The 12,107-nt window shown below is 61.0% G+C and overlaps 1 protein-coding gene across 1 annotated transcript; it reads right to left on the bottom strand.

The window, feature by feature from the left end:
- Nucleotides 1-335: 335 nt before the first annotated feature.
- On the bottom strand, nucleotides 336-8,369 carry CDC34 (cell division cycle 34, ubiqiutin conjugating enzyme). The gene is made up of 6 exons (XM_040629815.1): nucleotides 8,330-8,369; nucleotides 7,993-8,178; nucleotides 5,062-5,148; nucleotides 4,845-4,942; nucleotides 3,845-3,979; nucleotides 336-929 (listed from the first exon to the last, which is right to left on the bottom strand). Exons 2-6 carry the CDS (start codon nucleotides 8,167-8,169, stop codon nucleotides 716-718), a joined length of 711 nt encoding a protein of 236 aa, XP_040485749.1. The 5' UTR covers nucleotides 8,170-8,178; nucleotides 8,330-8,369; the 3' UTR covers nucleotides 336-715.
- Between the last annotated feature and the right edge of the window lie 3,738 nt (nucleotides 8,370-12,107).

Below are 12,107 nucleotides of genomic sequence, written 5' to 3' on the forward strand. Positions count from 1 at the left end.
TGGGGGTGCCGTGGCCGCAGAGGGGCCGCCTGGGGGCCGAGGCTCAGCACGGAGACTTCTCCCACTCCAAGGCCCTGTGCGGTGGGCATGGGCCAGCAACAGGTGTCCCACCCCAGGCCACCAGAGCATCAGTTTACACAACGGCTTCCTTCTGCCCAGACTCCAGATCCCTGCAGTGCCCTCACCACATCTCCCCGGGCGCTTCCAGGCACCCCACCGCTTGCACCTGGCACGAAGGGTCCCAGGCACGCGGGCACTGCGGGCATCCAGGCGCCTGGTGACAAACGGTTCTCTGCAGTCCTCTGGGGAGGCCAAGGAGAGCTTGGTTCTCTAGCTTCTCATCAAGTCGTTTTATTTAGATTCCAAACAAACCAAAGCAGAGAGAAGAGGTGACCACAAGTGGATCCGTCCACACACGAGCTGGGAGCCCAAGTCTCTGGCTCCAGCCAGCAGGAGCCACGGACAGGTGGGGTCCGGGTCCCTCAGGCCCCTGCCGCCCAGGCCCGCCCCACCTGGTGGGCTCCGAGGGAGGACGAGGCAGGCGGCCCTCCCCTCAGAAGCAGAGGACCCAGGACACACGCAGGAAAGGAGGGCGACACCCGAGAGGAGACCACCCAAGTGGCCAGGCAGCACCCCTCCCGCGAGGCAGTCTCGGCGCCACACAGTCCGGGCCTGCTGAGGTAAGATCTGTAAGTTTATTCTCAGGGTCGCGGTGTCAGGACTCCTCGTTGCCGGAGTCGTCCTCGTCGTCCCCGAAGCAGCTGCCGGCCTCGGCCTCGGGCTCGCCGTCCTCGTAGTAGTCATCGTAGAAGAGGTCTGAGCCCTCGTCGGGCGCCGGGGCCTTGGTCTTCACACAGTACTCGGCCAGCGTGGTGGGCACCTTCACGCCGTCCCGCTCCGCGTCCACCTTGGTCCCCAGGACCTGCTTCCTGGGGGAGAGACGGGCCTGTGGGTTACGGCTCTGTCCCTGTCGGAGTCCCACGGCAGGAGCCCAGCCCGCAGGAGCTCGGATGCCACAGGGAAGGGCCAGGCAGAGCAGGGCCCACGGCACACTGGGGACCCTGGGCCCGCGGAGACGAGCGGTTCTGTAAGACGGTCAGCACACCACGGGAGGCGTGTGGCCACACTGGCGCGGGACACGGTCACCAGGCGATTCAGCCAGAACTTCCCGCTCCTATGTTCAGTGCCTGGGCCTGCGTGGCACTCACCACACACGGAGGGATGGAGGGACGAAGGGACAGGCGGACGGGGTGGCGGGGTGGGACAGACAAGGAGGGCCAACACTAGGAGGAAAACGGGGCTGCAGGACGCAACCGGCACAGCGCACTGGCTCTCTGGGGACTCACACACAGCACAGCACCGCTCCCGAGACGGGAGTTCTCCCGCCTAGAGCCCAGCATCCCCGCACGAACCACATCCGAAACGGACACTCTGCAGGACCACAGACAACGCACCCGCAGGCAGAGCACGTGGGAACGCGGCTTGGCGGGGAGGGCGGGGGGCGGGAGGCAGAAGCACGCATCACAGCCTCCCTCACGCGGGCGCATGTGAGCGGGCCCACAGGGAGTCTGAAGGGATAAAAACAGTCTGGTTTTAATTTTGGCGCCACGTGGGAGGTGGCTGGGAAAAGAACTGGGACGAGGAGCGGGCCGCGTGGGCAGGACGCTCCCCAGGTGCTGAGTCCCCCAGGGAGGGCCCTGCAGGGCAGCCCCCCGAGGCTCACAGAGCGCCGCCCCGGACAGCAGGGGACCGGCATCCCCTGCAGCAACAGCTAACACTCATTTCCACAAACCAGCTTTCCTGGGACAATGGGGAGGGGCGGGGCAAAGACATGTGGGAAGGGGCCACCCTACAGGCGCAGGGGTCACCTTGGGGCCCTACGTGTGTGGCGTTGGGGGGTAAAACGCACTCGGATCACACGAGCAATACTGCAGAAACTGTTCACAGATTCTGCTCATACGAACCACCACAGAACCAGGAAAAAGGGCCAGATCCATGAGAGAAAGCGGACGCGGTTTCCTCTGAGGGAAGAGAACTAAAATCAGCAGAAAGGGCGACGGCAGGGCAGACGGGGCCCGAAGCGACACGGGGCGTGTGGAGCACAGGGAACAGGGAGGTCGCGGCCCACGGGGAGCCCTGCCGCGCGGAGGGAGCAGTGTGCGTGAGGCCCGCCCGTGTGGATGGGCCTCCAAGGTCAGGCAGAGCAGCAGCGCGGAAGGCCAGGCCGCGAGGAGGTCTCCGGGGCGGTGCTGTGTGCGGGTGTCTGCAGGGCCGCACAAAACGCTACGTGTTAGGTGACCTATTAAGATCACAGGGCTCCCTTTTCGTTTCTACTCGAACACACGTTTCTCTGTCACGAGCGCGTCGCCTCCTCACCCCACGTGAGCTTCTGTAGCTCCGTCTGCGTGAACTGTATCAACCTGAAGTGCACAGCGGTGAGTTCTGACCCACAGGTCCCGTGACCCCGCCCCCAGGCTCAGCTGTGCCTCTGAAGTCCTGCCTCCCTGACAGCCACGGGCCTGCACGCTCACTTGGCCGACAGGCCACGGCGGGCCCCGTCCTCGTCTGCAGACGTACACCAGGGTTGTTGGCAGTTTGGCAAACTGAAGCCATCGTGAACATTCATGTGGACGCTGGTGTGGGCGCTGCCCCCACTTCTCTGCAGTAAATACTTAGACCTCGAATGGCGGGGTTGTAGTGCAGCCATGCACACCCCTCACTCATCTTTCCAGATAAAAGATAAACGACAATGAGTTTTTGGAAAAAACCTAAGGAAGGGTTAAGTTTGTCACGAACAAGTCTGTGAAGCGCATTAGGGAGTAACAATGGACAATGAACACAGAGCAGCTCCCACAATGCAACAAAACAAGGGAGAGAGAAAAGGAGGTCAAGCAGCTCCGGGGCCTGGGCACACAGCCTGTCTGCCCCGGGCCCTAAAGCACGTGCCCACCCTGGTCTGGCACCTGCAGGGCACAGTGTCCATTCTGTAAAAGGGCTTCTTTCCAGTGATGGTCACCTATTTATTCCTAAGGGGAGATCATTGCAAACGACCCAGACGAGACACGGAGGGTTAGTTCTGGCCAATCCCTACATAACACGCTGCTTGTAAATCCAGGAAAAAATCCATTTTCTAGAAAAGAAAGTGATTTTCTAAATACACTAGTATCGCGATCATTTTCTGTCTTTAGAAAATGATTCCAAGTTTCAAAATTACAACACAAATGATGTTCACAGCAAGAGATCACAACGTGGAAAACATACAACGTGATACGTGAAAAATACGTCTCCCCCAAAAGAGAAAATGAAGAAAACGAAGCCGAGGGGGAGCTGGTCCCGGAAGGTCTGGTTATGGAGTGCCTCGATCAGCAGGCCAACCAGCCTCCATCCGCTGGACATGCGTCACGGGGTGAGCAGGAGGCCAGGCTGCCCGGGGCGGGGGAAGACCGCAAGCATCGCCGTGTTCCGGCTGCGAAGCGGCGGCACCGCGGTACGACTGTGCTCAAGTCTGGTGTGGACACTCGGGGGTTCGTGCACGTGCACGCCATCGGGCCTGACCACGTGTGCTCTGAAGGCACAGATACTGTGTCACGCGGCTCAGACGTGGTAAGCTACACATACGTGGCAGACACACGGACCATGTGCTTGCATGACCGGGGTACCTCATGATGCGACAAACAGACAGAACACCTGTTTTCTTAACAAAAGTGGGGTGAAGGGCACAGTGAACAAAGGGAAAGACGGAAGAGCCAGCGCACTGGCCTGAGCCTGGCTGGCCACTCCCAGTGACCGAGTCTCCCTCCTGGGACCACTGCCTGTGGGCAAACCCCAGGCGCGCGGGCCTCACCTGATGATGTCTGTGTACTCCCGGTCCTTGCCTTTGCTCTCTTTCCATTTCCTGTACATCACAGAGGCATCCACGTTGGCCGGTGAGAAGGTGTTAGGTTCGTTGAGGAGCGAGATCACGCTCAGCAGGATGGTCCTGGGGGAGCACGGAGTCAGCAGGTACAGGGCGCTCTCTGACCGCCCACCCCCCCCCCAAGCCAGAGCATTTGTGGAGACACCCAGAGCCTGGCTCTCAAGCTACTCCTAGGCCCATGTGTCACTGGGAAGCTCCCAGACACCCTGAGGCCAATGCCCCCCTTGGCCCCCAACCCTGCAGGCGACAATTGGTGCTATTAGTTTGTGTCTCAAGCCCCAAGGACAGCAGGGGCTGACTCCTAGCCCATCTTCCCTGCCTGCCGGCACAGGCCCTGGGACAAAACATGTGTGGGCAGCTAAAGCTAGGACCACCTTCGTTCCACATGTCCCCGTTCCAAGACATCCTGCAGGCAAGTGAGTCCCTCCATGCCACCAACTTCTTTATGGTTTGGGCTGGACTAAAGACGTGCAGGCCAGGAGGCAGAGAGGCCAGGCTACTCAGAGTGAGCAGCTCAGCCCTGAGATGGAGGTGCCTGGGCTCTGTGGGGGGACCGAGGAAGGAGGGGAGACCCCAGGGATAGGCGGAGGGATTGTGGGAGAGAAAATATGGACTCGAGAAACCCCAGCGGCTGTTTCCAATGGTGGATGGGGCATGTGGCATTAGGAAATGAGAGGAGAGGACAGCAGAGCTGGCCCAGGGGTCTTTGGGGCCCTCAGCATTGTGGCAGGAGGCCAGTCTGGACAGATTTCACAGTACTGCAGGGAGTCGTGGCCCTGAGAGCGACAGACATGTGTCCTCCCAGATCTGTGTCCCCAGGGCTGGCCAGGCCTGAGGAAGCCCCACAGGAGCAAAGTCGGGGATGCTGCTGGGGGACAGAGGTCCGTCTGTTGAGCAGCCCCTCAAACAAGGCCTGGTCCAGTCTCACCTGACATTCTGGGTGGGGTTCCACCGCTCTGAAGGCAGCTCCCCGCTCTGAGGGTCATCGACGGGGGGGTGGAGGATGGAAATGCATACGTCCCCTGTCTGTGTGGGGACAGGAAGAGGGGTCAGTGCCCACACCACTCACCACTCTCATCAGGCAGTGCAGCGTCTCCCCGATCCCAATACAGAGAGGCTGGGAGGGGCACGCCTGGTGGACTCACCTCATAGATGTTGGGGTGCCACATCTTGGTCAGGAACCGGAAAGCCGGTGGGGAGTACGGATAGTCGATGGGGAACTTGAGGCGTGCCTGGGGAGGGGCAGAGAGCAGGAGGGCTCAGCCAGTGCTGGCCACTGCTTAGGAACTGTGCCCACAAACACGCAAACAAGGATGTCAGCCAGGACAGACGCTCCCACCACAAGAGGGCCGTCTGGACCCTGCCTGTCACCCACGCCCTCCAAGGTCTCCTAGGACTATTCGGAGTCACCTGAGCTTATCTGGGCCCCGACCCTGCTGCTGAAGAGCAACTCTAAGGCCATTCTCAGCCCAGGCCTGTGGGAGGGACCAGGGGCCGGGCCCCAGGGAGCATGGCGGGTTTGTGCCAGCACACAGCTCCCAGCACAGTGGTGGACTCCTGGGCCTCAGTTTCCAGGTTGTGGGGAAGATTAAAATAGATGTGTGTTCACTCAGCAATCACTCCCGACACCTCCGTGAGCCGGGCCCTGTGGGAGGAGATGAGTCAGCGCTGGACGGACAGGCTCTCTGCCCACAAGTGTCCATCACGGGGGGCCAGGAAGGCAGACAGGCAGGTCATGGGGCAGACTGGGGAGAGCCACCTGCCCAGGTGACAGAGCTGCTCACGCCTCAGCAGGTAAAGAAGCTTCGTTTGTTTGTTTAAGCCCCAGTTCCAGACATCCGGATGCCTGGCCTAGGATCCAGGCTCTCAGGGGCGAGCCAGTGTGCTGGGAGCCAAAGCTGGGCACCTGTGCCGCAACTCCCCCAGGCCCATCTTTGGAAAGTCACCCTCCTGGACAGGGGGCACTCAGGGCATTTAGGGGAAGTCCCTCTGTTCTGGGATGACCATGCTGAGGGTTAGGAGGCAGGTAACTTACTGATGACTGCAGAGCAAACCTGGAACTCGGAGCCTGCCCTACAGGTTTCTAAGTGATGGCTCTGAGGGCAGATGAGGCCTGCTGAGGCCTCCCTGGCACCAAACACCAACCAAATCCCACTGCAGACTGTTTCAAGCATCCCCGGAGAGGACTTTGCCACTGAGCAAACTGAGGCTCAGAGATGTAGAGCACCTTGCCCAAGGACACACAGCAAGTAAGTGGGGAGCCCCTCTCTGGCACCCCCTTCTGTGCACTGCACTGCCCAAAGGCTCACTATGGCTTACGAGGCCAGGCTGGCAAGGAAGACGCTGCAAGAAGTGGTTGGGAAGTGATGCTGGCCCTCAGGTGCCTCCCAGCCCTGCACTTCCACACCTCCTCTTCCCTCCCAGTCACACCTAGACAGCAGGACCACAGTGGGTGGCAAAACCACCCCAGGGCCCACACTGGCTCCCTGGAGGACAGGACCTATGGCAGATGTGTTTGAAATCTGGCAGTGCCCCATCCCCAGTCTTCTTCTCTAGAAAAATGGGATGATCTCCCCCAACGCCAACCTGGAAGATCTACCCACAATCCTCTGCAACCAGTTAGTTAGTGGGCAAAAGTCAGAAATCCACATCTTTTCTTTCCAGACCTACAACCTCACTTAAGAGTACTGGCCTGCCTGGTCTGATGGTGGGACTCCACTACCCTGGCTGTGAGCGGAGCCCTTCTCCTTACAGCGTGAAGCAGACGAAAGAGACTGGGAGAGAGCCCTAGTTAAACTGTTAGGTGATCAACCCCAAATCCATTGCCTGCGTGTCAGAGGAGGCTGGGTTCCCGATGTGGAAGCCAGCCCAGGGCTGTCCACACTCATCCGCCCATCCCACCCTAGCACCAAGGGAACCTCAACTCAGGAATCACCCCCAACTGACCAGGCTGCTCCCTCACGGCCACTGAGCAGGCTCAACTAAAACATTAGCCAAAAATGCAAACACAGACATCTGTCCTGGGAGCACCACCGCCCCTCCCCCACAGCCTAGTCTAGCTGCGGTTTCTGCTCCCCACCCAGGCCTCAGCCAGGGAGAACCTGGCAGGGCTGTACAGCCTTTTGGCAGGCAGGCAGGGGTGGGGGTGTTCCTAGGCCGAGGGCTCATTCCCCACCTCTCATGCACCGAGACCCCCTGCCCTACGACTCTGGCTCAAAGAGCAAAGCCCTGCAATCTGAGAAGAGTCCTCCCAAGGCCACGTCTGGGCTCCAATGGTGAGGTCAAGAAAGCTGCCTGGGTCCTGGCTTCGGTCCTTTGTCACACTAGTCGGAAACACAGCCAGTCCCGAGGACAGCACCCCCTCCCTGCTCCCAGCAACAACAAAAGAAAACTGCTCCGGACCAAACTACTAGAGAACAGAAAAAACGACTCAGAGGGTGAGATCTGAGCCCCAAGCGGCCACCTGCTTGGCGGTGGAACCGGAGAAAAGCCAGTTGTGGCGAGAGAGGGGCCCAGGGTCCACCAGGGCGGTCTCTGCGGTGTGGCTCCCAGGACAAAGTGGACGGTGGCCGTGACAAGTCCAGCTTCAACCTTCCCGAGAGAACAGGTTACATAAAGCTCGGGATGAAGCCAAGAGGGCCTGGCCCGCTGCTATCGGCAAGGGTGGCCGCGTTCCAAGCAGGCCCCAGCTGGCAAGGCCCCATATGGGCCTTTGTTGGAACCCCAGCAAGCGGCGGAGCAGGCCCCCCCGCCCCGGCTGGCCTCCCTCCCTCTCGCCCCCAACCCCGCGCTCCCCAACAATAGGGCTTGCTGGGGCTGGGGAGGCTCTTTGTCTCCTCCGGGCAAGGGGCGGGGAAGGCAGCTGAGGGCACGGGTCGGCCAGGGGCTGAGGCAAACAAGAGCCCCACACCCGAACCAACAGGCAGCGCCCCCAGGGCTCCTCTCTGGGGGGTCTCGGAGACTGGCTGGGAAAGCGGGGCCCTGCAGCTGCTTTCAGGGGCCGGATGGACAGAGAGGGGGACCGCCCGAGGGGAGAGGGGCCTGATGGGAACCAGGACCGCGAGCCGCGGGCTCACCTTGAAGTAGCCGCCCTCGTAGTAGGTGTTGGGGGGCCCGAAGATGGCCACCTCCCAGTTGTACAGGTCACCCTCGTCCACCAGAGTCACCCGGAAGCCCTCCACTGGCTCCTCCTGCAGCCCCTTGAGCTCGAGCAGCAGCGCCTTCTGCGAACTGGGCACCAGCGGCCGGGCCATGGCGGCGGCGGCGGCGGGGCCCTGGGTCGGGGGCGCGCTGGGCCGCGGGGCCGCCACGGAACGCGAGGACAGGCCGGGCCGCGCGCCGGCCGGGGGCGCCGGGGCCGAAGCGCGCGCCGCCTTACCTCTACGCCGCCGCCGCCGCTCCGCGGGACCCCTGGGCGCTCCACTCGCTCTGGCGCCGCCGCCGCCCGGCGCTCGCCTCGGCCTGGCCCGCGCGCCCGCCCGCGCTGCGCCTGCGCCCCGCTGCCGGCCCCCGCCCGCGCCTGCGCGCCGCGGCGGGGCCCGGATTGAGCCTGCGCGCCCGCCCGCGGGGCACGCCGGGAAGTGGAGTCCCCGCCCCCGGCCTCCCGAGCGCGCAGGCGCGACCGCCGGGAGGGAGGGGGCCGAGCGCGCAGGCGCCTTGGCGCTTCCGACCCCCGGGAGGCCGCCGCCGCCCCCCGCTCGGACTAGCACCCCGGATACCTGTGCGCGGGGAGGCGGGCAGGGCTGGGCTGCGTCGCCCCGGCACGGGCCGCTGGGCTTTTGGGGTCTTTTTTATGACGTCCCAGCGCGGGGTGGGGCCGGGGGCGGGGAATTGGGGAGCCGGGCCGGGGGCGGGTCGGGGCGGGGTCCTATGGCCCGGGCGGGGCGGATGCGGGCGGATTCCCTGCTCCGGTGGATCTGGGCGAGCGGAAAGGGAGGATAGGTGGGCAGTGGGGAGGCGGGAGGTCGGGCTGCGACCCCGGCGCCTGGCGTCCGCACACCGGGTCCTCGACGGGCAGTGCCTCTGTTTCCCGTCCGAGGAGCTGAGAGTAGGGCCTGGGGCGCGGTGCGAAGGCCCCGCGAGCTTAGTGCGGGACCCGAGGCGGAGGCGAGGAGTAACCGCCCTGTTGGATTCAGCCCGACGAGACGCCCTCCGCAGAGAAGCTGGGGAGATTCGCGTACCCGCGTTTAGCTTTCGTTCGGCAGCAGTGATCCGCACCCGTCCCGCCGAACCCCCAGACTGAGTCCCACCCTCGGACGAGCCCTAGTCTCCCCGGCTCTCCCTTCCCCCCCCGACGGCGCCTGGGCTCAGACCTGCCTGGTGCTCGGCCTAGACACACGTCCCCCTTGCCAGGACCCTTGGGCGTGAGAGTTGAGCGTGGCGCCCCGGCCTCCGCCCTCCACATCTTGGGGGGACAGCTCCCTGTGAGGGTGGGCGCTAGTGGCGTGGTGCTGTTCCGGCCGGCGTCAGGGCAGCCCACAGCTGCAGCGCCTTGGGTTGTGCCCAGGGGACCCCCTCCTCCAGGTGCCCCAACACCTGCCACCTGGTCGTGGCCCAGCTGAGGACGGGTCGGTAAACCTGTCTGGGGCAAGGAAAGCAACATTTCGACTAGGGTAGAGGGATGGAGGGCTCTGAGGAAGAGCCCTGGGCGGAGCAGCGGCTTCCAATGGCTGCCCCAAGGCTGGGCCCCTGAATTTCTCACCTCTGCCCTGCACCTTTGGGACCCGGAGCAGGCCCCTCAACTGTAAAAAGGACTGTGTGCCCTTTCCCAAGTGTTTCCAGGTGTCCTGACCCTGTCTGGCTAGAGCCCCAACGTCAGCAGTGGCATGTGGCAGCTTGTCGGCAAATAGCAATTAGAACTAATCATGGTTCTTCCAGAGAGGTTTCCCAGGATCCCCCTCTATCAGCCCCACATCGCCACAAAGCCCTGGGTGGGTGGGCTGGTTATGGAAAGGTAAAGGGAGGCACTGGCTTGTGGCTGCTCCAGCAGGAGCCGCATGGGGCCTCATCCCCCAGGAAAGCCGGAAATAATCCTGGAGTGCTGGTCCTCTCGGCCTTCTGCCTGCCTGTTTTCTGCCCGCAGCACCTCCGTTTTCTCTTGGGGGCTTCGCATCTCAGTCTAAGGTTCAAATTGGACTGACCTGCAAACCCTGGCTGGAGGGATGGGTCACCTGGTCAGAGCACTCCACGCCCCCTGCTGCCAGGGGTGGGTTTAGGAACAGCATGTGGCTCAGCCCCGTAATGAGCAAGTCTGGAACTTTGAGAACACGGGGCTCAGGTGGCTGAGCTGGGAGGACCTGGGCCTGGAGTAATGGGACCATCTCATCACCACGAGCCCTACGAACCAAGCTGGCACTCAGGCAACCTGAGTCGATGCACGAGGAAGTGCCGATGACCCTGTGTGCGCTCCTGGATCCAGCCAGGCTGACCTCCCCTGAATGCTCCAAAGGTGCAAACCGATCAGTTCTTTGTGTTCTTATGAAGCTAGTTTGACCTTCCATCCTTGGCCTTCTGTCACACGTCACCAAAGAGCCCTGCATTCAGATCTAAGTTCTGCCACCACCTTGGAAATGGTCCTTGAATGCTAAGCCGGGACAGTTTCTGTATCTGTAAGATGAGTTACAGGAGAGGATACTCGAAAAGCTCTTAGATGTCATGGAGAGGTACACAATACCGTGTGGCTGCAATTATGCTGGTTGAGAAGGAAGACATGATTTCAGGAGGCAGGGGCTGCAGGAGTCAAGTAAAAGGGTGCACAGGGCACAATGTGGCCCTTGAGGGCAGGGGGACCTGGAGGCCAAACACAAAGTCTTCGGGCCTAGTGTGCTCTGGATGCAGTAGAACTGGCTTCAAGAACTGGCTGTACCATCTTGGGCCGGGTACTGTGGTAGAGAATAATGCCCCCCATAGCCGTCCACATCCTAATCTCAGCCTGTGAATATGTTACTTTACAGGACAAAACGGACTTTGCAGATGAGATTAAGAATCTTGAGATACCTGGTTGGCTCAGTCCGTAGAGCGTGCAACTCTTTTTATTTTTTAAAAAAAGATTTTATTTATTTGAGAGAGAGAGATTGAGAGAGTGGCACAGGGAGAGGGTGAAGCAGTCTCCCCACTGGGCAGGGACCCTGGGATCATGACCTCAGCTGAACTCAGACCTTAATCGACTGAGCCACCCACGTGCCCCGAGCATGCAACTCTTGATCTCAGGGTCTTGAGTTCAGGCCCCACGTTGGGTATAGAGCTAACACCAATAAATAAATAAATAAATAAATAAATAAATAAATAAATAAATAACTTTTAAGAAATCTTGAGATAGGGAGATTATTTTGGGTGATGCAGGTGGGCCCTGTGCAATCCACCTGACTCGTGGTCAGAATCAGAGAGATGGGCAGACCCTGTACTGCTGGTGGTGAGGATGGAGGGGGGGCCCACGAGCCAGGGATCAGCACCTCTGGAAGCAGGGTGAGGGGCAGGAGCCGGGTCTCCCGGGGCCCCGGGGGGGAACCAGCCCTGCCCACACCCGGGTTTTAGGACTTCGGACCCCAGAGCTGTCAGGGGTTCAGTGTGTGTGGTTTAAGCCACTGTTTTGTTACAATAGCCATAGGAATTGAATACACTTACGTTTATGACCTTCAGATTCTTCCACTGGAAAATTGATTGATTTGTGACCTTCTGTGCACAAATGAGCCGGTGGGGATGCAGCAGTGAACACAGCTAGCAAAAACCCCTCACCCCTGGGAACTAGGGAGAGAGGTCATAAACAAGCAGGTCAACGTAAGTAGCAACCATAGCTGGGAAGACAATGCACGGTGAGCATTAGCAGTGGGGGGTGGGCGTTGGAGCCTCATTTTGGATTGTGGTACGCGGGGTGTCTCTCAGGAGGGGGCATTTGAGCAGAAGTCAGAGTGGAGTAAGGAAGCGAGCCCCGTGGGTCTTGAGGAACAGTGTGACAGAAAGAGGGAATCCCATGTACAAAGGCCCTGCGGTTGGAGACCAGTGTGCCTGAGGCAGGGTGAGGGGAAAAGAAGCTGGGACGTCTCCTGGGTCCGCTTTCTTGAGTGCTGGCTTTGTTCACAGGACTTGTGATGATCAAATTCAGGCCCAGGGCCTCCCAGGTCAGGCACCTTAGAAGAAAATCCCAGGGCTGCCCCTCATTGGCCATGCGGGAGTCATCTTGAGGACAGGGTGC

Source organism: Ursus maritimus, unplaced genomic scaffold (assembly GCF_017311325.1).
Source record: "Ursus maritimus isolate PB19 unplaced genomic scaffold, ASM1731132v1 scaffold_14, whole genome shotgun sequence".
NCBI lineage: Eukaryota > Metazoa > Chordata > Mammalia > Carnivora > Ursidae > Ursus > Ursus maritimus.